This window comes from Hyperolius riggenbachi, chromosome 3 (genome assembly GCF_040937935.1).
Source record: "Hyperolius riggenbachi isolate aHypRig1 chromosome 3, aHypRig1.pri, whole genome shotgun sequence".
Classification (NCBI taxonomy): Eukaryota; Metazoa; Chordata; class Amphibia; order Anura; family Hyperoliidae; genus Hyperolius; species Hyperolius riggenbachi.
The window spans coordinates 457,292,598-457,318,892 of record NC_090648.1 but is presented as its reverse complement, the minus strand read 5'-3'; the positions used below and the strand labels follow the sequence as shown (position 1 = coordinate 457,318,892).

Below are 26,295 nucleotides of genomic sequence, written 5' to 3'. Positions count from 1 at the left end.
GCAAATGATGGAACAATAACCTCAAAACACTAAATACAGTAATCATGACCGTCAAATAATACATGCAGCAATCATTGCCCCACAGAAACGCAGTAGGCATTACTTACATATGAAATGCAGCAAGAATTATCCCACATAAGAAATACAGCATCCATTATTGGCTGTGGTTGCTGCTTTTCCAAGGGAGAAGGTAACTGGAGCTAGGGAGGGTGAGAGAAGAATACTAGGGCTAGTGGGTGGAGGGAGAAGGTCTTGGGGCTTATGGAAGAAAAGAGAAGTTCACAGGGCTAGTGGGGAGAGGGAGAAGGTACCTGGGGCTAATAGGGGAGGGAAAAGGCCATGGGGCTGGTGGGGGAGGGAGAAGGTTGTTTGGTCTAGTGGGGGGGGGGGGAGGGAGAAGGCCGCTGGTGCTAGTAGGTGGAGGGAAAAAGGTCTCTGTGGCTAGTGGGTGAAGGAGAAGGCAGCTGGGGCTAGTGAGGGAGGGAGAAGGTCGGTAGTGGGGGGAGGGAGAGTCGCTGGGTCTAGTAGGGGAGGAATAAGGTGGCTGGGGCTAGTGGGGGAGGGAGAAGGTCGCTTGGGCTAGTAGAGGGAGTGAAAAAGACATGGTGCTGGTGGGGGAGGGAGAAGGTTGCTGGGGCTAGTGGGGGGAGAGAACAGGCCATGGGGCTGGTGGGGGAGGGAGAAGGTTGTTGGGGCTAGTGGAGGGAGGGAAAAGACCATGGGGCTAGTGGGGGAGGGAAGTTACTGGGGCTATTGGGGGGAGGGAAAAGGCCATGGGGCTGGTGGGAGAGGGAGTAGGTAGCTGGGGCTAGCGGGGGAGGGAAAAAGGTAGCTGGGGCTAATGAGTGGAGGGAGAAGGTTACTGTTGGGCTAGTGAGGGAGACGGTCGCTGGTCGTACTGGGGGGAGGGAGACTGATGCTGCTAGTGCATACTTACTGGCTACCTCCCGACAGCCAAGTTTCTTCTTGCTCCAGGGGCGGGACTTCCTCTGGACAGGAGTCAGGCTTCCTCCAGACAGGGCTTCTACCAAGCCATATGCTCCTCAGCATCCCATTCCCCAAGCTGAGGTCTTACAGTAGCCAGAAGCCCTCTACTCGTGTACCATGCAGGGGCGGGGCTACCGCCATCGAGGGCGTGGGTATTGTCATCAGTGGGCGGGGATTATGACGGAGTCACCTCTCATCTTGTTGTCCCAGACTGGTGAGGGTTTTTCCTGCAAGGGGTGGGGCCTTCTCTGGATAGCCCCATAGCTGAAGGGAGAAACGCTGCTGCTGCTGCTGTGACCTCTACAAGCTGCTCGCAGGCACAGCATATTCCCATACCAAGTCCCCACCGCATGCCAGAAGCCTGTGGGCGGGGCTTAACCTACCCTAGCTCCAGCTACACACACATCCCCTCTCCTCTCCAATCAGCCCCAGCGGCATGCACGCAGCGCTCCGGACGACACAGAAGCTTTTAAAGAGGCGGCTCGTGTTCGGCTCCCAAAGTGCTCTTCCCCGGACATTTCAAAAAAACGGCCGGATGCCCCGGACAGGTCTGAAAAAGAGGACCTGTCCTGGTCAATATAAATAAATAAATAATATATATATATATATATATATATATATATATATATATATATATATATATATATATATATATTGCTAGAGGTGGGCGTGGTTATGCACGCTCACAGGGGAAAATAATATATTATCCCCTGATAGAGATATATACAGGATCTTCTCAAAAAATTTGCATATTGTGATAAAGTTCATTATTTTTTTGTAATGTACTGATAAACATTAAACTTTCATATATTTTAGATTCAAATACACACAACTGAAGTAGTTCAAGCCTTTTATTGTTTTAATATTGATGATTTTGGCATACACCTCATGAAAATCCAAAATTCCTATCTCAAAAAATTAGCATATTTCATCCGACCAATAAAAGAAAAGTGTTTTTAAAACAAAAAAAGTCAACCTTCAAATAATTATGTTCAGTTATGCACTCAATACTTGGTCGGGAATCCTTTTGCAGAAATGACTGCTTCAATGCGGCGTGGCATGGAGGCAATCAGCCTGTGACACTGCTCAGGTGTTATGGAGGCCCAGGATGCTTCGATAGCGGCCTTAAGCTCATCCAGAATGTTGGGTCTTGCGTCTCTCAACTTTCTATTCACAATATCCCACAGATTCTCTATGGGGTTCAGGTCAGGAGAGTTGGCAGGCCAATTGAGCACAGTAATACCATGGTCAGTAAACCATTTACCAGTGGTTTTGGCACTGTGAGCAGGTGCCAGGTCGTGCTGAAAAATGAAATCTTCATCTCCATAAAGCTTTTCAGCAAATGGAAGCCACTTTTGAACCAGAAACAGCGGCAGAAGCGCCTGACCTGGGCTACAGAGAAGCAGCACTGGACTGTTGCTCAGTGGTCCAAAGTACTTTTTTCGGATGAAAGCAACTTTTACATGTCATTCGGAAATTAAGGTGCCAGAGTCTGGAGGAAGACTGGGGAGAGGGAAATGCCAAAATGCCTGAAGTCCAGTGTCAAGTACCCACAGTCAGTGATGGTCTGGGGTGCCATGTCAGCTGCTGGTGTTGGTCCACTGTGTTTTATCAAGGGCAGGGTCAATGCAGCTAGCTATCAGGAGATTTTGGAGCACTTCATGCTTCCATCTGCTGAAAAGCTTTATGGAGATGAAGATTTCATTTTTCAGCACGACCTGGCACCTGCTCACAGTGTCAAAACCACTGGTAAATGGTTTACTGACCATGGTATTACTGTGCTCAATTGGCCTGCCAACTCTCCTGACCTGAACCCCATAGAGAATCTGTGGGATATTGTGAAGAGAAAGTTGAGAGACGCAAGACCCAACACTCTGGATGAGCTTAAGGCCGCTATCGAAGCATCCTGGGCCTCCATAACACCTGATCAGTGCCACAGGTTGATTGCCTCCATGCCACGCCGCATTGAAGCAGTACTTTCTGCAAAAGGATTCCTGACCAAGTATTGAGTGCATAACTGAACATAATTATTTGAAGGTTGACTTTTTTTTTTTAAAACCCTTTTCTTTTATTGGTCGGATGAAATATGCTAATTTTTTGAGATAGGAATTTGGGGTTTTCATAAGCTGTATGCCAAAATCATCAATATTAAAACAATAAAAGGCTTGAACTACTTCAGTTGTGTGTATTTGAATCTAAAATATATGAAAGTTTAATGTTTATCAGTACATTACAGAAAATAATGAACTTTATCACAATATGCTAATTTTTTGAGAAGATCCTGTATATATATATATATATATATATATATATATATATATATATATATATATATATATATATATATATATATAATATCTCTATCAGGGGATAATATATAGTTCAGTTAGCAGCTAGTAGAAGGTGTGGTGTTCTTAATTTCATTTCTCCCATTTAGTAGACCCTTGGGCTTTTGGCATGTTTCCCACTAGAACGCTGATAAAAACCTAGCATTTTTGCCTGGTTAGAGTAGGACTCACCAGATCGGGCTAGGTCTGTCACTGCGCATGTGCCCACCCGCCCCTTGGCCCGTTATGCCTTGCAAGCCGAGTGTCACTTCCCTCTCAGTGGCTCTGCGTCCCTGCACATGTGCAGAGCGCAAAAGGACACACACAGGGACATGGGACGCAGAGACACTTAGGGATTATTATAGAATATATATATATATATATATATATATATATATATATATATATATATATATATATATATATATATATATATATAATCTATCCTCACCTAAAGGATTATTAGGAACACCACACTAATAATAATAATCGCACATATTGATAGGATAGCATCTTGCAGTTGATGGAGATTTGTGGGATGCACATCCAGGGCATGAAGCTCCCGTTTCATCACATCCCAAAGATGCTCTATTGGGTTGAGATCTGGTGACTATGGGGGCCATTTTAATACAGTGAACTCAGCCATGTTCAAGAAACCAATTTGAAATGATTCGAGCTTTGTGACATGGTGTATTATCCTGCTGGAAGTAGCCTTTAGAGGATGGGTACATGGTGGTCATGAAGGGATGGACATGGTCAGCAACAATGCTCAGGTAGCCCGTGGCATTTAAAAGATGCCCAATTGGCACTAAGGGGCCTAAAGTGTGCCAAGAAAACATCCCCCACACCATTACACCACCAGCCTGCACAGTGGTAACAAGGCATGATGGATCCATGTTCTCATTCTGTTTACGCCAAATTCTGACTCTATCGAGACTCATCGGACCAGGCAACATTTTTTCAGTCTTCAACTGTCCAATTTTGGTGAGCTTGTGCAAATTGTAGCCTCTTTTTACTATTTGTAGTGGAGATGAGTGGTACCCGGGGGTCTTCTGCTGTTGTAGCCCATCCACCTCAAGGTTGTGCATGTTGTGGCTTCACAAATGCTTTGCTGCATACATCGGTTGTAACGAGTGGTTATTTCAGTCAACGTTGCTCTTCTATCAACTTGAATCAGCCGTCCCATTCTCCTCTGACCTCTACCATCAACAAGACATTTTTGCCCACAGGACTGCTGCATGCTGGATGTTTTTCCTTTTTCACACCATTCTTTGCAAACCCTAGAAATGGTTGTGCGTGAAAATCCCAGTAATTGAGCAGATGGTGAAATACTCAGACCGGCCTGTCTGGCACCAACAACCATGCCATGCTCAAAATTGCTTAAATCCCCTTTCTTTCCCATTCTGACATTCAGTTTGGAGTTCAGGAGATTGTCTTGACCAGGACCACACCCCTAAATGCATTGAAGCAACTGCCATGTGATTGGTTGCTTAGATAATAGCATTAATGAGAAATTGAACAGGGGTTCCTAATAATCCTTTAGGTGAGTGTAAGTTAGCTGGCTTCCCCCTAAAATTGGCCCTAGATGGACAGACCACTATAGTAGGGAATAGATTGTGAGCCCCTCTGAGGGACCGTTGGTGACAAGACAATACTCTGCAAAGCACTGTGGAAGATGTTGGCCCTGTATAAATACTAAATATTAATTATATTCATTACTGACAAATATATATGTTGCCAATAACCTGTCCTCTGATATCACTAATGATTAGAGCAAAACTTTATGTGTAATGATCAAGTAATTGGCATAAAAACTACAGCCAAAGTACCATAAAAAGTAATATATTTAGTACATTTCTTAAAGGCAGCATATTTAGATGAATAATAACTCTTAAGAGGGATGTGAGGATCATGAAATTGACATCTGTGGCTATTTAAATTACTGAATATATTGCTTTTAACAAATTAATGTAATATGAGTTTATTGCCTTTTTATTTTGAGTTAACCTTAGGATTCACCCCGATCACACTAATGCGGATCTAAACTGAGAATTTCCTCTCTGCTCTAAAAGATGCGCAACAGCATAATAACCTTTTAAGAAAAACATTTCTTAGTTACAGCTGATACATATCCTGCAATAACTCTGCAGTGTGTCTGCTTCCTACTTTTATGGAATCAGATATAGGGTTAACATCCTGTGTTTACACATTAGCTCCTCTGCCATTGCAGAGGAGATTCTTGAGCTGACACAGCTGAGAGATAAAATCACATTGGTTATTAGTCACAGGCGAGGGGGAATTAGTCAGGCTAAACTCTCTAAATACATACAGAGTGCATTTCTTTGTTTTTATTCTGGCCTGTGCAAGAGTTCAGGTCCACTTAAAAACTGAAGAACTTGCACTATGAACAGGGCCGGATTTGTGCTATTTACCACCCAAGGCCACTGTCAGCAGCTGCCCTACTTCAGTATAGATAGCCAGTTGCCCCTTCCCTCCAGTACAGGTAGCTAGATGACTCCCCCCCCCCCCCTGTTTAGATAGCCTGATGGCCCCCCCCCCTTTCCCCCAGTATAGCAATCCGGATGACCCCCCCCCCCCCACCCCCTTTCGTTTAGTATAAGAAGCCAGACCCCCCCCCCCACACACACACACTTCTGTATAAATAGCCTGACGACCCCCCCCCCCTACAGTTTAGGTAGCCAGGTGAACCTCCCCCTTAGAATAGCCTGCTGTTCACCCGCCCTTGAGCTTATGGGGCCCTAGGCCATGGCCTTTGTGGCCTTGGCTTAAATCCAGCCCTGACTGTAAATGTAAAATAGTCCAGTTGCAGCTAATGTACTCTTTTCTGTAAATAGTACGTTTATGCATAGCCTTGTTGAAGCTGAAACCTGTAAACCTTCTTATTCCACACAACCAATGAGCCTGTTGATGTTGTTTTTTGTCAGGTTTTCCGCACTGATTTGATAACTGCCATGAAAGTTCCAGATTCTTTCCAGTTTAGTCCAGATGAATACTACGTACTGGCTGACCCATGGAGGCAAGAATGGGAGAAAGGGGTGCAAGTCCCAGCAAGCACAGATGCAGTACCTCAGCCACAGGTCAGGTAAGTGAAGCCATCCAGTTATCATTTATCACTTTGGGTATATTGCACAGCTTATAATGTTATTAAATGATGTTTCTATCCATATACATATGGCTTTACATTCTAATTGCTCACACGGACTATTTTAATTTTAAAGTAAGGTAACTGAAGTAACCAAACAAACAATAGACTAATATTATTAAAGCGGAATCTTAATGACCTATAGTAGTTTATTCAGGATAACCTTTTTTGTTTGTGTTTTTGTTATCCTGGTTTTAGCATCAGAACCCCTTATTGTTGTATATTGGTATGTAACTCCACCCTCCAAGTGATGTTTAGCCTAAGCTATGATGTCATGCAGACTTTTTTCCCAAAGTACTCTGGGAGATCATGTGATGGAGATCAGGTGCTGTTTCTGCTCACTTCTCATAGGGAAAAAATGTGGCTCCCACTGCTACCATGGTCCATTTGCATGTGATGTCATTTAGTGTTTGGAATCGTGTGGTTCAGACTCTGAACAGCCACATTCGGCACCATTTCAGTACCGGACAGCAGGATGGTGTGCGTTCCATTTAGTGCTGACACTTACTTCCAGCTTGGAATTAGAAAGTATTGTAGCTAAATGAAATGCACCCCATCCTGCTGAATGTGGCTGTTCAGGTTTCGAATTTGAACACCAACACTTATGACAATGTTTTGACACTGGCACAAAATGATGATGCGGTGGGGAGAAATCCGGGGAGACTGCTGTGCGCCTGCCGATCAGGCAGAATAAAGGAATGCCGCAGCAGACAGGTGGTAGGATGGGGCAAGGTGCGAATAAGTGCAAAAGGCTACCTAAAACTAATATCTGGGGGCCAGGGGCACAAAGGCTACCTAATCCAGTTATCTGGGATCCCAATCACTACCTAGTTCTAGTATGCAGGGATTCCTAATATTACCACCTACAGAGTGAGGATGTGAAAGAATGTCAGCAGAATCTACTGTCAGGAGAATATTAGCTGCTTTATCTCTACAGTAATGTCCATTTGCAATTCCTTAATTGCACAGAAGCAGGCGGGTCACCTGACCTGCATGAGGTCACATGACACTCCGGAGCGGTGCACGAACGCCAGAAGCTGCTAGGAGCTACAGGAAGGCTGCAATACGTTTCTGGAGCCTCGTTAAATACACCCCCCCCCCCCCCCCAAAGTCCCCGTTAACCCCTCAGGCATGCCGGTTAGTTGAGACTTCCGCTTGCCTGAGTCCCGAATAATGGGGACTTTACCTTTATATATTTTTTAAATCCAGGGTGAAATGTTAGATGTTTCGCCTGTGGCTTACCAAGCCCTTTTTAGAAATCTCTGCAGCAGTTACTGACTTGCGCGGGTGTTACAGTAAGTTAAAGCTCACAGGTAACACTTACTTATACGGCCGCATGTAATCTTGTCTCCTCTCATAACTCTTTTTGTTTGCCATTTAGCAGAAAAAGACATAAAACAGCCTACCAACTGTACCAGACCCCATGGCAGTTTTACAGCAGGAATAAATCCCCTTGAATTAATGATGCCCCGAGGCCTGGTAGAAAATTATTGGAAGCTAATACTTTTTTTTTCCCATATTGTACCATGCTTCATTAGAAATTCATTAGTGCTTTAAATTCTTCTTTTTTTCCAAGGGAACATCAGATAAAGGGATGATTTGACCACATTCTACTTCATTTCTGTTAGGATGACTAGAAAAATATTCAATAAAGGGAAAGTAACTTAAGCACACTTCAAGTGAGAGGGGTATAGAGGCTGACATATTTATTTCCTTTCTAAATAATGCAACGCACCTGGCTGTACTGCTGATCCTGTGTCTATAATACTTCCAGCCATGGACCCTGAATGCAGATCAGGGGTTTCTGACTGAAGTCTGACTGGATTAGTCACATACTTGTTTCAGGTGTGCGATTCAGACACTCCTGCGCCAATGAGATCAGCAGGACTGCCAGGCAACTGGTATTGTTAAAGAGAATCTGTACTCTAAAATTTTTACAATAAAAAGCCTACCATTCTATTCATTATGTTCTCCTGGGCCCCTCTGTGCTGTTTCTGCCACTCCCTGCTGCAATCCGGGCTTGTAATTGCTATTTTTATGCAGTGTTTACAAACAAAAGACATGGCTGTTACCAGCTTGTGATAGGCTGTGGAGAGGGTGTGTATAGCTTCTGCCAATAACAGCAGACCACACATTCCTGCCTGATCCCGACAGAGCCGACAGAAGAGAGAAGATTAGATTATATAACAGAGATAACACAGCCACTGTGCAACTAGGAAAGGCTGCAGTAAGCCAGACCACATTTGAACAGGTATAGGAACTTATAGGATAGAAGAAATAAGGCTGAAAATTTTGTTAGAGTAGAGGAAATAAATATGGCAGCCTTCTCTCTAGAAATGGTTGATGGGACTAATAATTCTGACTAAAAATTGAAGTTCAGCCAATCATGTGCATATCCAAGTAATTTAAAATTAATCAGTTTTATGACCATTTCAAATTGATTTAGATTTTTATTTTATGCAAATGTATGAAGCTTGAAATGTAACCATCGCTAATGATTTTGATTGCTCCAGCTCCAATCTGCAACAAAATGCATACATAGGACATACATTTAGCATCAACTGGGAATTATTAGCATCTTATTAACTACTAGGCGACCTAAGCCCATTTAAAAACGGGCTCTAGGTCAGTCCTCGCCGCAGCATCACAGCGCACACGCCCGCCGCACGCACACACACGGCCGGCCCGCCACCTGGCCCTGTTCTGGGTGCTGTCCCAACGGCAGTCAGTGCTTGACATGTGCAGTAGCGCAAAAGCACTGACACAGGGACATGGGACGCAATGACACTTGCAAATTATGACAGTATCTAGTATCACCCATTTCCAAAATACGTCGTTTGTTTTAAAGATGCCTACAAGACAGCATGATCAGCATTGCTCATCTCTAGTTCTCAGTTCCATATATGATGCTGATATGAATTCTGTTGCCGTCTCTCCCCACTTCTGATCTGTTTTGAAATCTGCTGTTGCTTTTATGAAGCTCCGAAGCTGTAAGGGGAGCAGATAATCAGCACTTCACAAGACAAATAACATTTATATTGCGCTTTTCTTCTGTCGGACATAAAGTGCTTGAGCTGCAGCCACTAGGGTGCGCTCAGTAGTCAGTAGCAGTTTTTAACTAGCCCAAGGACTCCTTACTGAATAGGCGCTGGCTTACTGAACAGGAAGAGCCGACATTCAAACCTTGGTCGCCTGTGTCAGACCTGTAACCATTACGCTATTCAGCCGCTAGGGATGACCTCATACTGATTACATAGGAAGGGGAGGCGGTTGAGACAGACACTGTTGCAGGTCTCTTCTTCCTTAGTACTTTGCAATATGAGGAGATTAAAGATTTCTGGCAACTCATTTCTTACTGCCTGTTTGTTTAACCCTTTTACAAAACAGTTAGGAGGATGTGAAAAGTTGTTTGTTTTTTTACACTCTTTTTTTCACATGCTAAGCTGAGTCAGGTGACCTTTGTTCATTGGGAAAGTCTAGGTGGATACCTCTCCTCACCTCCTGTGTGGATGATGGTTGGATTGGAGTCTGGACAGTTAAGGTCCAGTAAACAGATCTCTACAGGAAATGGAGCTACCGGACTCAGCCAGGTAGTTAATTGCAAAAAGTACAGATGTGCAATGCACAAAACTTTGTCATTGATAATGAATGCACCTTTTACTAAAATGCACATTTAAAATGAAAGGATGTTTCCCTAAGTTCACAGTGGGTGTTGCATTCTCTAATTATCCATGTGTTACGTTGCATACAGTGAAGCAAACAGTCAATGAAAAGTATGACGAAAAATTGGCAACGCTCCTAATCAGGCTACAACTGACATGAAACCAACAGAGGTGTGCAGCGCCCCCCAGAGACTTAAATACACACCTTGCATACAAATCTATTGCAAGCTATGCACTAAATCCTAAACTAGATAAATTGAATGCAAACTGATACACATGAATGCAGCTAGCCACAAGTAGACTTACATTTTTGCACAATAGGAGGAGATGGCAGCTCTTCCAAATGCAGGCTGCACTTGAATGGACCAGCTGCTTAGATGTGCAGAGCCCCAAACACAGGCAGATTACACAACTCACATTCAAAACAGATGCAGTGAAACTAGGACATTAGCTTCCAAAAACAGTTTGTGCGCAGATTGTTCAGTACTAGACTCATCCACCACGTTGAGGTGCCCATATGCAAGAGACCTAACCACTAACTAACCATTAAAACATAGGCCTCAATTCACTAAGATCATGCTGGAGATAAGGCAAGAGAAAACATACCACCTCACAGTAAGAGAGTTATTTTATCTCTTCATTCCTTACCTCTGTAGTTATTTTCACACGCAGTTTATTAACAACCTGTCTAGAATTCTGGAGTTATTTTAAAGACAGAAGAGCTAACTTTAGGTTTGCCTGAGGTAAAATGTTTCCTAAACCTAAAGTTAACTCTTCTGTCTTTAAGTTAACTCTTCAATCCTTAAAATAACTCCAGAATTCTAAAGTTAAAGACAGGCTGTAAATTAACTGCGTGTAAAAATAACTACAGAGGAGGTAACTTAAAGGAGTTGTCAGGCAAATAGTAATAAAATAAACGCTACTTACCGGGGGCTTCCTCCAGCCCCAGGCTCCCAGGACCTCCCTCGCCGCAGCTCTGCCCGCAGCCGTTTGCCGGAGCTCCGTCCTGGTCCCTGGCGATGACGCCAGAGCGACCTGGAGGTCGCTCTGTACTACGCCTGCGCGATCGGCGCTGTCAATCACCGCCACGTGGGCCGGAGCTGACTGCTTAAGGCTGGAGGAATCCCCAGGTAAGTAGCATTTATTTTATTACTATTTGCCTGACAACTCCTTTAAGGAATGAAGAGAAAAGATAACTCTCTCACTGTGTGGTGGCAAGTTTTCTCTTGCCTTATCTCTAGCATGATCTTAGTGAATTGAGGCCATTGTGTAAACCTGGGGCAGTTAGCCATAAATGGTCTACACGTTTTTTTTGTTTTTTTTTATTTTTTTTATTTATTTATTTTTTTAGAGAACAGCAAAAAAATAGCAGCATCCTCCATTCACTGCATCTGTTTTGATTGCAGGTTGTGTAATCTGCCAGTGTGCTCTGCACATCTATGCAGCTGGTCAATTCTGATGCAGCCTGCCTTTGGAAGCGCTGCCATCTCCTCCTCCTCTTTTACAACCGTGAAAAGTATGCTTCATTGTACTGTTAACAATGGGTGTTATGCAGTAAATGCACTACATGCAGTGCATTGGGGTATTGCATGCCAAACGCACTGCAACAGCAGCGATGTGAATGTTGCATTGCTTGTGTATTGCAATGCGACATTCCATGTTACAATGCAGCCGGCACACTGCACCGCAATGCGCTACTGTGGTTTTTAAAAAGTGGCATTGATGTCTGGTGTTCAGCTATAACTAAAATCAGTAATTGTGTATTAACTGTAAAGCCTTCTGTGTACTTTCTGTATACATTTCCGTCTACCTTTATGTATGAGTAAGTTGCTTGTGAGACGCATATCCTTCCCGATACATTACAATTGGAAATAAAAGGCAGACTCTGCCCATAAAGCTACAATGACTGGCATTTTGTGCCTTCTTCCTGCGGCCCTGCAGACCTGTCCTGCGGATTCCTTTGTCATCACACTGCAGAGATCTATCAGAGTTCATGCCAGCTGCAGCGGATCAGTGTACTGGGATTTGCATTGCACACTATGTCAGCAGATGTCTTCTCTACTTGCCCTTCATGAAAAGATGGGGAGAAAAAACACACACAACACTTTCAGCAGATCTCTATAAATGACAGCATCTCTGTTTTCATTTTTAAAGCCTCAGCAAACATTACGAGATAGGATAATTAATTCCATATGCCTGTGTGTTAGCAGCTTGGCACAAGGGAGAAATCATACCATCGTTTTGTGTTTTTATATATTTTTTTTCTCTCTCCCAGTTTCCCAGAGCAAAGCATACGTTGGAACATCTTTTCTGCTCCTAATAGCAATAACAAAATGGAAATTGATTCGGTGAATTGCAGTTGCTGCAAAAAAGTGCAGTTGGAGGGGGTACATAAACTGAGATCTTCACTTTGGAATTTTATATAATTGTGTAGAGCGGAGTAGTGGAAAAGTATTTTAGACTTTTCATTAAATAAACTTGGGGTGTAGCAATAGCTATAGCAGCTGCTAGGGGACCCTGAAGCAGAGGTGGCCCAGGTGTTCCTCTATTCTCTATCAGTGCTCATGGGCTATATGCAGTGTAGATTACAAGAGAATGTAAATTGCCCATTAACCACTTCGCATCCAGACCTTGTTTCCCACTTATGCACCAGAGTAGTTTTGACAGTTTAGCTATGTCCTTATTTAAAGAGAACCAGGGATGAAGCACCCCCATGTATTTTACCATATATATCAATGGAAACATGACCGTAAACACCTACCCTGCTCTCTGTTTCATTCTTCTCTGCTAAATCTGCCTGTTTTCAGCCCTGATAAGAATCCCCGACTGAGCATTCAGTCCAGCTTTTCCCAGAATGATTATAGCTGAGTCAGTCTTCTGTGATGTCTTTTCAAGCCCAAGCCTGCCCCCTTGTGGCTCTGCTTTGCTGCTTTGAGGATAAATAGCAGCAAAGCACAGCCACAAGGGGGCAGGCTTGGGCTTAAAAAGACATCACAGAAGACTGACTCAGCTATAATCATTCCGGGAAAAGCTAGACTGAATGCTCAGTCAGGATTCTTATCAGGGCTGATAACAGGCAGATTTAGCAGAGAAGAATGAAACCGAGAGCAGGGTAGGTGTTTATTGTCATGTTCCCATTGATATATTGTAAAATACTTGAGGGTGCTTTGTCTCTGGTTTCCTTTAATCAGAAATAACTTTATCCCTACTTATGACACCGAAAATAAATATATATTGTTTTTTTCAAGACAAACTAGGCTTTCATTGTTTGCCATTTTTTCCCTCGAACAACTTTTTTTCCATGAATTTTAATGGGAAAACGAGGAAAAAAATCGAAAAAACACATGTTTCAGTTTTACCAATTCCAGTTTAAAAATAAAAAGTGCTACTGTAGATAAAAACAAACACATTTTGCTTGGCTTTTCTTACCGCTTATCACAAAACTTAGATTATGTTCCTGTCGCAATTTATGGTAAAGATATTTGATTCTGAAATAATGCTACAGAGTGTATTTTTCACTATGAACTGAGAAAATAAAAGTATTTTTAATGGTAAAAATCAATCTCATGAGCTCAGGAAACATATATCCCATTGACCAATTACCGTATATACTCGGATATAAGACGAGAAATCTAGGACTGGCTCACAGTCTAAAAGTAGGGGGTCCCCTTCTCTTCGAGTTCTAAATTTCTTATCTTCTATCCAGGATCAGGGGTGCAGGGGGAGCCTCTTTCTCTCCCTCAATGCAGAGTGAGTGGCAGTGGAAGCAACAGATCTATTGCAGTGCCGGGATCCTTTCATCAGTTCCTCACTCACACTGCTGTGTGCATCAGCGTATCTCTGCTCCTGATGTCACGTCACGTGACAACGGGAGAGGAGATGCGCCAATGCACGCAGATCGGCGTTAGTGAGGAACTGATGAGAGGGCATAGACTGGATGTCTGATGGCGGCATCTCTGCCTAATAGCTACCTGCCGCGTGCCAATCCTTGCGTAGACAGTGTTGGCTCCTGTGCCTCCAAAGTCCCAAAGGAAGGGACCTACTGAAAGCATAGGCTACTGTACGAAGGAATTGTGACTTTGACACTGAATCTAAAGTGTCCTATCCTGTCCAGGAGTGGTGAGTGCTGTGTATGCAGCTGGCTACCATAGTTCAAACTTATGTGCTGCTAATTGCACAAGTTGGGTCTGTGTTATGGGCATACAGTATATGTGAACAGCGGGAATCGGCATTAGCACTAGTGCTGCTTTGTATATCTGCATTAAAAGTGCATTGGGATTGGATTAACACATAGTAACCACAATCAATATTGGATTTATCTAGCAAGCTTGCTTTGATATGTACAGCATATAGTGTTGTATATGTGAGGTGGTATGCTGAGAGTGAGGGGAGCACTTCAATTTTACTTTGCTTGGTAGACTTATACTTAAGTAAAAAATTCCAGCATAAGAGGGTCAAATGTAGGGGTCGACTTATACACGAGGTCAACTTTTATCCAAGTATATACGGTAGAGCTGCATCAGATAGTGTCAGAAATGTGCACAGGAGCAAGCCCAATCCTGCACAGCACTGCTTCTGCTACAAGACGTATATCTACTGACTCGTGGCTTAGATGAAGTCACAGAGGACGTAGATATACTGTAGTGGTGGATAAAGTGGTTAATAAACTCCTATCCATAGGGTGGGGTCAGGTGGCATAGATAAAGAGTGCCTACATATGGGGGCCCCATGAACGTTTTCTCTAGCTACGCCACTGATATAAACAGGACAAACAGCTAAGCATCATTTCCTTTAAAACAATGCCAGTTCCTGCTTATCCTCTGCCTCCAGTACTAAAGGAACGTACACACATGCTCACAGATTATCACCAGCAGGGATCAAGTTTTGACTCCTCTGGAGCAGAGGTGGCAGGGTAAGGAGGAGAACAGCACTAGCCTGAGACCATCCACAACTCTGGACCTCTTGCTGACACCTCAACAGGGAATATGTGTGTGTGTGTGTGTGTGTGTGTGTGTGTGTGTGTGTGTGTGTGTGTCTTGGGGTCCGTTTCCATGCACTTCTTGGTCTGTGAGTACGCAGACAAATCCCATAAGCCGTGCCATTCACGGCTATAGGAAAAAATGCTGCCCGCACGGAAAAAAATGCTGCAACTTCGGCCGAATTGCTAAGGCAAGCAATTCGGACGACAGCAGCATTATCTCCAATGCCGAGTTCCCCCGTATGATTTGCTTTCGGGAAAACTCTGTGAATTCGGTCCGATTTCCGTAGCAGTGAAAACGGGCCCTTGAGGCACATTGTCAGGACGGTCCAGCAATTGTCATTGTTTAGAAGGGAACATTTAGAGCCGATTTGCACTAAAGTGAATTTTCAGCATTTTCACACATTTGAATTTGGGCATTGAAATGCCTGTTATTGAAATCAATAGGCTGCTGTATGGTACGCATGTGTGAAAAAATCAGATGGCATGCCGCAAAAATTTACACATCACACACCTGAATCCCTCTTGCTGTAAATGGCTAGATGGATTTGAATGCATCACATTTTTGCCCGCACAGTCTTTTTTTTTTTTTGAAATGTATCCCCAAAAATCAACATAAGTAGTCCTGTAAGAGAAAAAAAAAATGCCCCTGGGTAGGGGTACTTACCTCGGTAGGCGCAGTACAAGCATCCCTTCCAGCTGAAATAGCAGAACTATATTGGATCTCGCAAGTCGCCTGTGCAATAGAGTGGACCCGATCGGGCTCGGCTATTTCAGCCAGAGCCAGAGGGGAAGCTTGTACTGCGTATAGCCAGGAGCGCGGATTGGTAAATGTTGCCGTTCGCTGAAGCCCCTACAGCGCCTGTTTGTTGGTGGATTTTCGGGGGCTGCCAGCGCTGAATATCAGAGGCTGAAGAGGATGGGGGAAACCTCATTTAGGATCCAGAAACCTCCTCCTCCTGAGGTAAGTACCCCATAGGGCACTTTTTTTTTTCCTTACAGGTTTACTTTAGACAGTACTCATCAGTTTATTTTTGCTTCAGGTTTGCTTTACATTTATGATTCCCTTATGCTACAGAATTATACCTATTCATCAGTCCTTCCTTTATGTAACTAAACATCAAGTGTGCACTACAATCAAATGTTTGCCTTGTTTTTTTTTTTTAATTCTCATTAAAGAACTGAAACCTCATCAAGTAAAAAAGAACACAGCATAAGAATGTAGGGGGAATTAACAAGCAGAGAACGGATAAGTCAATAAACACAAGCCTAAATTTATGCTACAGAATTATAATTAATATCAATCTTTCATCGACACAGTCTGGGAACAATGTCAAATGACAGCTTGAGAGATGAAATGTGCATTGTGGCCTCTGATAGACTTGGCGTGCTGAGGGGATGCTGGTGCTGAGGCATTGTTAATGGCGTGCGTGTGTTGTCTGTGGAAGAAAGACTAGAGACGGGTGCTGTGGAGATTGCACTCTGTAAGTGTGGGTGGAAAAAGTCCCATTGCTCGCAGTCGTCATATGACTCATCTCTTTAAAGACGTAATCTTAGCGCTGTGAGGTACAATGGGTATTAAACCTCAAAGACATAATGCTGTGCAGCATTCGTTACTGTAACATTTTCTGCTCTGTAGTTATTCACACTTGTACAGGTTTTTTTTAGAATTACGGTCATCTGTCCCCAATCTTTGTCAGTATGGATGGGTCCCCTGATATCCAGTACAGGCCTGGGCCTTGTTGAGAATGCTGCCTCACTACAGCTTTGTATTGCTTTGTATTTATTTATTCATGCCAAATACACAGTGTGGTTCCTTCTATGGTTTCATAATTCGAGTGTACCAGAGATGATATATAGTAAAAGTGTTTTTTGTTGTTTGTTTTTTTTATACATACCTGGGGCTTCCTCCAGCCCCGTGTGCACGGATCGCTCCCACACTGCCGTCCTCAGCCTTCTGTATCGCCGTTACTGGGTTCTGTAACTTCGGCCAATCTGCGCAAGAGAAGTGCGCTCTCTATGTATCTCTCCAGTGGTTGCTGAATAGATAGGTATAGAGCACAATTCTCTTGCGTGTGACTGGCCGACGTTACAGGACCCGGTACCGACGATACAGAAGACTGAGGACGGCAGTGTGGGAGCGATCCGTGCACATGGGGCTGGAGGAAGCCCCAGGTATGTATAAAACATTTACTATACATAGTCTCTTGGTTTTTTAAGAAAGAAGCCCGTGATGCATTAAAGAGGACCAAGGTTGAAAATTAATAAGACAGACACAGAACATTTACAATGTGCTTTTCTCCTGGTGGACTCAAAGCACCAGAGCTGCAGCCACTAAGGGGCGCTCTATAGGCAGTAGCAGTGTTAGGGAGGCTTGCCCAAGGACTGAACAGCAAGAGCCAAGATTCAAACCCTGGTCTCTTGTGTAAGAGGCATAGCCCATAACTAGTACATTATCCAGCCACTAGGGTGCAAAACATCTGCCTATGTGATGCATGGATTGGTGGGTGCCAGCGTTAGCAACTTACCCCCTGACCCATAAATCAAGTGTATCTGATGCTCCGCCCCCTCCCTCTGTAGCCTAAGGTTTTTCAGTGACCTGTGTCCACTATCCCCCTCCCCTCCACCTGTCATCACCCACCCACAGCTCGGAAGCTAATTGCCAAGCTGGTGGTGGGCCGCAGAACGCAGGTGTGTGTCAAGCCTATAATGACTTACAGGTGAGTTATGCAACAACTACATTGCTTATGTAACACGTATAACACGAGTTACACCGATTACGTAACACACTACATAATGTATTTAAAGCCTAGTACTGTAAACTTAAAGAAAAACTCTGACCAAGAATTGCACTTTATCCCAATCAGTAGCTGATACCCCCTTTTACATGAGGAATCTATTCCTTTTCACAAACAAACCACCAGGGGGCGCTGTATTACTGATATTGTGGTGAAACCCCTCCCACAGGAAACTCTGAGGACCGTGGTACTCCTGGCAGTTTCCTGTCTGTGAACCTTGTTGCATTGTGGGAAATGGCTGTTTCCAGCTGTTTCCAACTGCCAAAAAAGCATGCAGCAGCTACATCACCTGCCAACAGTAAAAAATGTCACCATGTAATAAATGTCAGAATGTAAATAGGGGATTTAAAAGATTTTACAAAGGGTAAACACTGACTAAATCATTTATACATAATTATTGTAAAAATGAAGCCCTTTTTTTTATTACATTATTTTCACTGGAGTTCCTCTTTAACAAGTGCTGCTTTAACAGGATTTAGTGAATATACTCAAGTCATGCAGAAAACCGGTTTAATGGACCAAACCACCTGTTTCTGTGGTATAGAGTTAAACTGCTGGGTGGGTGTGTGTTTTGTGGCCTTGTGACATACAAGTAGAAAAAGCAATAGATGCCAGACTACATTTCCAGAATAGCTGTGTTACAGCACAAACCATTTGTCTAAATGAGGAGGCTGGATTTTATAGTTCACAGGGAGTAAGTATAAAGCTACATATTTGTCTACCGCTCTCTTTTCTTCCCCTGCAGCTCTGTCCTGCTTCCCCTAGATGAGTTGTGTGGCCACACTGACAGCTGCCAGGAAGTACTTCTACTCAAAGGTTGCTGAGATAATTTCTCCTCTCAGCCACCCACAGTAAAGTTCTGCTGACGCAAGGGTGGTGTGCCACTTTTCACTGCTCAGCTTTTAAGTTTTGTAGTTAATAACACACACACATTCTGACGCTATGCTCTGCTGAATGGAGCCCTTTAAAACATCAGAGTCTTGGGGCAGTCGACAAGTTTGCCCCACCTAAATTTCAGCCACTCTAGTAAAAATTATACATACTATACAAAGATGACACTTGTCACTAGGGCAACCAGAGTCTAAACCAAAATGGAAAAAGTCTCTTGTGAACCTGTACAGGACACATTTTCTCAGTATGTTAGTAGGCATAGTGTTATGTTATGAATAATGTACTATGGGTAAAATAGTTAAATACAAAAAAATAGCTAAATAATTAAGACAGCCCAAAGTTTTGGAAATTCTGCTCCAATTTATCGCCCAAAATGCTCCTAAAAATGAGTTCACATAGTCTCTGCAGTCCTGTGGGATTATCGCATAGTGTCCATGAGCAAAAGAGGAAAAAAAACATGAAAAGGGGTGTATGTGGGGTGGAGGTCATATAAAATGTAAATATTAACATAATAGAATCTCTAGGGTGGGACTTGCCTGGAACCCCAGTTTTCTGGAGAAAGCAGGAAAGTGGGTGGTAGTCTAGTTGAGGGGACCCACAGCAGCTTCCTGGTAGGTTGTGACCACTAGTTTGTAAGAGCTTCTTCAGGAAATGCTCTTCGTGCCACTAACTGAATAGGTTTGTGCAGGAAGGCCGTGGGCGAGCCTACTGGTGTGCAATTTTAGCATTTTCCTCCTGGACCCTCTGTTACTTACCAATTAGTAGGCATGTCCAATTTGCAGCAAGTTGTTGTTGTTGGTCTATGACAGGGGTCCCCAAACGCTTTGGGTTGTGGGCCGGGTCAACATACTTCAGACTGCTGGGTGGGCCGGTTTATACATAAAATTGTCTTTGCGGGCCAGACAGTGAAGCATACCCAGGTGACAACCTGAAGTCCAATTGGACAGCAGTGTCACCTGATGTGGAATTTGATTGGAAATCAGCGAATTACTGCTTTCTGGCTTCCATGTGGATGGGTGGTGCCAGCACTGCTATTCTATATGTGGATAACCAATATTTAAAGATGTAACTGAGCGCATCTATAAGTAATACATTTTGTATGTAGGGGGCCAGTAAAAAGGCCTCAGGGGGCCGCATTCGGCCCGCGGGGCTTAGTTTGAGGACCACTGGTCTATGAGGTTTTCTGCTGGGTCCCCTCAACTAGATAGTGCTGGAAAGTGACTGAAGACGCACACCAAGAAAGACCAGAAGCCGGCCTAAAAGGCTTTATTTACATTAGACACATATTATTACATTTGGATTTTTCAATAATGCTTTGCTTATCCTGCTAGAGAAGCTACCTACGAACTAATGAAAAGTCTGATATAGGGAGATGAAAACCCTTAGCTAGTCATAAGACAACAAATCCTCTAACTTCCCATCAGAAAGTCTGATTGGATAGAGCTGTTGGCCAATGAAAGCGTGACACATGGCTATGCCATTATGTTGATCTCTGCCCATTCTTTTCCTATCTAAACTACACCAGTATTGACTGTCATTCCCCAACACAGTTACTTTTGTTTCGGGTAATGTACCAGATAGCCATAGGAGAAGGAACTGGGGTTTGTCACTGTCTTCTGCCTTCTCAGTTCATATTTTATATTCATTAAGTGTTTCTTTAACTCTGTTCAATGTCAGTTTAGTTTTATTAGTTTGGCAGTCTAACAAAAACTTCATCATTCAATTATATTAGTACGCAATGGAACAGTCTTGTCTTTGAGAAGCGTGTCTGCAGCTCTGTGAAGCGTAGCTAATCTGGTGATGGTAAATAGGATGACAAAGCTTGTATCTGCAAAACAGAGGCTTTGACATGGATGTAGATTAAATATAAACAAGTGTGATGCTTTTGCATCAGCGGATTGGATAATAAGGGAGCCAAACTGTGGAGTTGGTTAAGAAAACTAATCAGGCGTTGTGTGCTCTTACCTAATTAGATTTGCGTGGCCGTTATGCCAATAATATTGGAATTTTACCAATAAATACAGTATACAGTTTTATTGAAGCACACATGCAGATGAGTTCTATAGATACCGTATTTTTCAGACTATAAGACCATAAGGTTAAAAGGATAAAAAGCAGGGTAAAAAAGAAAATTAAACTAAACCTGGTGGTTCAGTGCTTCTTATGGTCCGAAAATCTAGGTTGCAAATTGACAAGTGCCCCAGGTTCAGCCTCTTGATCCACTCTGTACCCCCCCCCCCCAAAAAAAAAAATTCCGCTTACCTGGGACTTCTGCCAGCCCCCTGCCCGTGTCCTCTTAAACGATCCTCCGGCCCCCCGCCATGGCTCAGTTTTCTTACCGCCGACTTGCAAGTCGACAGCCACTGCGCCTGTGCGGCCCTGGCCACATGCGTCCTCGTTCGCACTCGTGTCATCAGGAGATTCCTGCACAGGCGCAGTACAAGAAAACCTCAAAATTGCCCTGGCTGTTGACTTGCGGTAAGGAAACTGAGCCACGGTGGGGGACCGGAGGATCACTCAGAGATGGTGCAGGGGGCTGGCAGAAGCTCCGGGTAAGTGAAACTCTTTAGGGGGGGGGGGGGGGGGAGAGAATTACAGGTTTTCTTTTAATCTTTCTTATTACAAATTACAAAGAACCCTTTTCCCGAGGGGTGATTGAATCTTCTTTCCCCCATACGCAATTCACTTCCTCCTGTTTACACCTTTGGATAAAAAGCTCATCTGTAAAGTTTTCATACTGCCCTTGAATTTAGTTTTTTGTTGTTGAAGCACACCTGATGTGAGAATGATATGGAGGCTGACATATTTATTTACCCTTTCAACAATGCAAATTTCCTTCTGGTCCTCGGCCTCTAAGGCTGCTTTAACACTTGGTGCGAACTGCATCTCAGCTGAAAAGTCGCACCACATGTCATAGCAGTGATGCAACAAGAAAAAAAAAATCAGCGCGCCACACTTTCCTTTGGAAGTAGACAAGACAAATAACATTTATATTGCGCTTTTCTCCTGGTGCACTCAAAGCACCAGAGCTGCAGCCACTAGGACGTGCTAAGTGGGCAGTAGCAGTGTTAGGGAGTCTAGCCCAAGGACACCTTACTGAGTAGGTACTGGCTTACTGAACAGGAAGAGCTGAGATTTGAACCCAGGTCTCGTGCACCTTAAAGAGAAGGTTCAAGGTAAATAAAAAACAAAAATCTACTTACCCAGGGCCTCCTTCAGCCCCTGGCAGCCGTCCTGTGCACTGCCAGACAGTCTCCTGGGGTCTTCTCCATGCAGATGCTGACCTCGCCACCCCTGTTGGCATATAAGAATTTTGCCAATAAGCCTCCAGTTACTTGCTTTCCATTTTGAAGCTGCACTAGCATCTGTTTCTGCTTCCTAGAGGTGATGTCAGCGACCTGGTGCAATTTGGTCCAAGGCGAGTGCTGTTAAACCAAGGACTACCTATGGTAAATCCTTTTTTGTGAACCAACTGTCCAGTTCTATATGGTAAATGGTTAATAGATGTTAACGTTGACTCACGTGCTATACAGTGTTTTATACATCTTTTAATCATGTCGCTGATGGCTATCGCAGTTATTAAATATTTGAAGAATGAGGAGCAGTGCCCACTTCTCCGATTCCTCCTTTTTAAGCTATTATTTTAATAAAGTGAGAAAAAAAGCATGGGTCAGTCCTTAAGCGCACTTATTAGACTCTGTAACATTAATGTTAGAGATAAAATCATTTGAACATATCCAGCGGGCTCTGGAAAAATCTATTTTTATTCTATTTAACAGAACTGAGCGACCCTGATATTTTGAACGCCCAGAAACTCAATCCTTTAAGAAATAAAAAAAGTCTGATATTTTATATTTCAGGGTTTCTTTATTTCTGAGATTAAACAATTCCATGCAAGACAGAATAACTTACTCCATGTGTGTGTTATTCCTAAAAAAAAAAATATTATATATATATATATATATATATATATATATATATATATATATATATATATATATAATTTTTTTTTTTCTTCAATCCAACTCCCGGACTAGGTAAAAAAAAAAAAAAAAATATGGACATATAGGGACCTATTTTAGAAAAAAAGGGGGGGGGGGGAGTTTACATATTTATTTAGTTGCACAAACTATTTTTGGCAATTTGTTTTTTGGTGATGCAACCCCCTTTAATGTCCAATACTTAGGGTTAGCAATCGCTTCCATTTTTTTATTAAAATATTTGAAAACAAGCTGCTGCTGCTGCTAGAGATTGGAGATCTCATGATCCATTAAAGCTGGAGAGGAATTGGACATATCTCCAGTGTGTTGCTGCAGATCCAGATACTCATGCTTACTAAACCAGGCGATGCATCCATGTTCACCACAAATAACTGATAAAGAGCAGCAAAGCTCTGTTGTGCTTGCATTGTAGGCTAAATTAGTTAAAGCCAATCACCACGCATGAATGTTTTCCCAGTCCTGTGCAGAGCTTTTTTTAATCTGTGTAAAAGCTCCTTGATTAGATGATAACAAATAAACTTTATATCCCTTAATAAAGCACTTTTCCCCCCATTTTACAGTGCCTAGTCAGTACACCCTTCACCAATTACTTACCGTACCACAGCCTTCTGTACTGAAGGCTATAATCTTCTCTGCACGCTCAGTCTGTGCTCCACTGTCCAATCTGAGCAGTATTTTTACAAAAAAAACCTGTCAAACAAATCTTCCCCCTAAGGGAGGGTTGTAAACTGTGCTGCGGGGGATAAAGCAGACATTTACTTACCTAGAAGAGCTGCTTTGAAGGCCTCCATTTGAATGCCTCCATCTTCTCTCTCCCTTGCTGCACAGCCGCGGGTTCCTGCTGGTTATTCGTATGTCCCCAGCCACGCAGTGCTTGCCGGGGATGCGCAATGCATGCTGGGAGATGTATTTCCCAATGATGAGTTTGCCTAATGCCCTTATACTCTATATCAGGGTTTCAGGAACCTTTTTGGCTGAAAGAGCCATAAACGCCACATATTTTAAAATGTATTTCCCTGAGAGCCATACAATATGTTTCAAACTGGGACAGTGTGCATGCGCTGCAGAGGGCTCATGTCCCTGTTGCTATGGTGATGAGTATACAGTTGTTCCGACGGGCAGCAGAAGTGTGAGACACGTCTTCAGCTTCTCTTGGGTTTCAGCAACATTAGCAATTTCACCGAGAGCCAGACAGGAAAAATACCAACTAACAGCTTGCACAATTAGCTAGCTGACTTGGGGGTTGATTCACTTTGTAGGACGAGATCCCCACACTTTGGCCCAATACGCTGCCTGTCAAGTGACATTCAGCCTATTGGGCCAATCAAAGTGTGGGGATCTCATCCTACAAAGTCACTGGACCTGAGGGTCCAGAGTGGGACAATTGGAGCAGCTGTTCATTTTGGGGGGAGCATGAGTAAGTTAGTAGTGCATGTTACAGCAGTAGCGTGCCTACTTTGAACAATTGCTTGAGCAGTGTAGTTTTAGAGTATAGAGTCTATATGCATTCACAGCTCACAGTAAAGATTAGTTCAATCAGGTCTGTTGAATTCATTAGTTATCTCTTTTTATAGCTGGGGTGTAAGATAAGTAAGGTGAGCTAATTCAAGAGAAAAGTTCTGTGACTGAACCTTATTTTACTATACAAAAATGTTGCAGTATGAGGGGTAAGTTTCCATGGTAAGTGGGAATTAAAGTGGACCTGAACTCTTGCACAGGACAGAAGGAAAACCTAGAGAAATGTACCCTATATGTATTTAAAGAGTTTAGTGTTTAATTCCCCCTTATTTGTGTCTATTCAGAAGTTCTAATTTGATCTCTCCCCAGTGTCGCATGACTGCCATAGCAGATAAGCTCATTTTAAACGCAGGCTGTTAATATGTCTGCTTCCATGAATCAGGAAGTAGAAACACTGCTGATTTATTGCAGGATTTGTATCAGCTGTAACAAAGAAATGTTTTTCTCTGAAGGTTATTATGCTGTTGCTTATTTTTTAGAGCAGAGAGGAAGTTCTGAGTTCAGATCCGCTTTAAGTGACAAAAGGTTCAATCCTAGGATGGATCTGCTCTGTAGGTGCCACCTATTATTAAAAGTAAATGTTTCTCTACAGGGTTTTAGCATTTTAACTACTTGAAGACCGCCTCACGCCAATGGGCGTCAGCCCCAGGACCGCCTAACGCCAATTGGCATCAAGTCCTGGAGCTGCAGTTTGGCAGGGAACAGCCGCACGCATGCGCGATCGTTCCCTGCCACTTCACAGAGCTTGTAAATGAAAGGGGAAAGAAAACCCCTTTGTTTACAAGCGTACAGCGCTGCCGGCCTCTGATTGGCCGGGGATCGCCGTCCTCTCATAGGCTGATGCCTATGAGAGGCGGAACAGGATGGATCGCCGTCCTGTTCAACTCTCTGCACGGAGGGGAGGAGGGCGGGAGAGATAAACAGCCTGATACAGACTGAGAAAAAAAAATGTGACAGCCGCGATCGGACCCCTCCAGCAGCATGTTCCCTTAGGGACAAAAATAGGAGGTGAGTCCGATCGCCATACTTGTTAGCTGGGCTGTGCAGGAGGCTGAAAAGCCTGCACAGCCCAGTGCTGCAAATAACAGCCTGGTGTTTAGGGGGGTTTAACACTGCGCTCATCAAGTAGTTAATAAATCATTTTTATGCATAGTTATTAATACAACTCACCAGACAAAAGTTAGAGCCTTTGTGTTTTCTTGTTTTTACAAAGAGCAGGGCTTTGGCCAGCCCTGAGCCTGACCTGATCAACCACAGATACGGATGATTCATTTCAGTCTGATGTGCTGTTATTCAGGAAAACCTCCAAGAAACTACTTCAGGGTGTGTCGTACGATGGTTAGGCTGTGCTGATGTGTAACGACAGCAGGGAGTAGCAGAACATGGTTAAAGGGGAATTTTACTGAATATAACGCAATGAACAAATTTACTTATTTGTACAATATTAATTTAGAAATGTAGTCCATGTTCGCCCATTGTAAAATATTACCTCGCCCAGATTGACATTCTTAAATTTACCAGAGATGGCAGCATCTTTGTTTACTTCCATAGACAAATGTTTTTAACCACTTCAGTACCAGGCAGTCTCTGGCCCCTTAAGGACAAGAGACTGCTGGTACAAAAAAACGAGGCTCACTGACTTCTCGCTGCAGGGACCAGTTGCTCTCGTCCACGCCACTCTCTTGTCTCCGAAGCCCAGTCGCCCTGCCGTCATCATGACCGCAGCGCTCCGTGAGCCCGTCAGGAGCTGATTTCATTGATGGGCTCACAGGGTCAGGAGCCAATGATATAGACTCCTGACCGGTTCACGGAGCTCTGCTGTCATAGTGACGGCAGGGTAAGTGAGCTGCAACGGTGGTAGTGGCGGGTCCGTGCAGTAGGCTACTTGAAATCTACCCCCTGACAGGGATAACGGTCCCAAACAAGGCGTAGATATTAATTAGGATGGTCCGAAAATGGTTAAAATCTAA

General features: G+C 43.4%; 1 protein-coding gene across 2 annotated transcripts in view; it reads left to right on the top strand.

Annotated features, from left to right (window-relative positions):
* Nucleotides 1–26,295, top strand: part of JADE2 (jade family PHD finger 2) — a 385,478-nt gene that overhangs the window by 132,265 nt on the left and 226,918 nt on the right. For both annotated transcript variants that reach the window (XM_068277917.1, XM_068277916.1), the window contains exon 4: nucleotides 6,260–6,417. In XM_068277917.1, coding sequence (XP_068134018.1) covers nucleotides 6,260–6,417 — 158 coding nt within the window. The remainder of the gene's footprint in view (nucleotides 1–6,259; nucleotides 6,418–26,295) is intronic.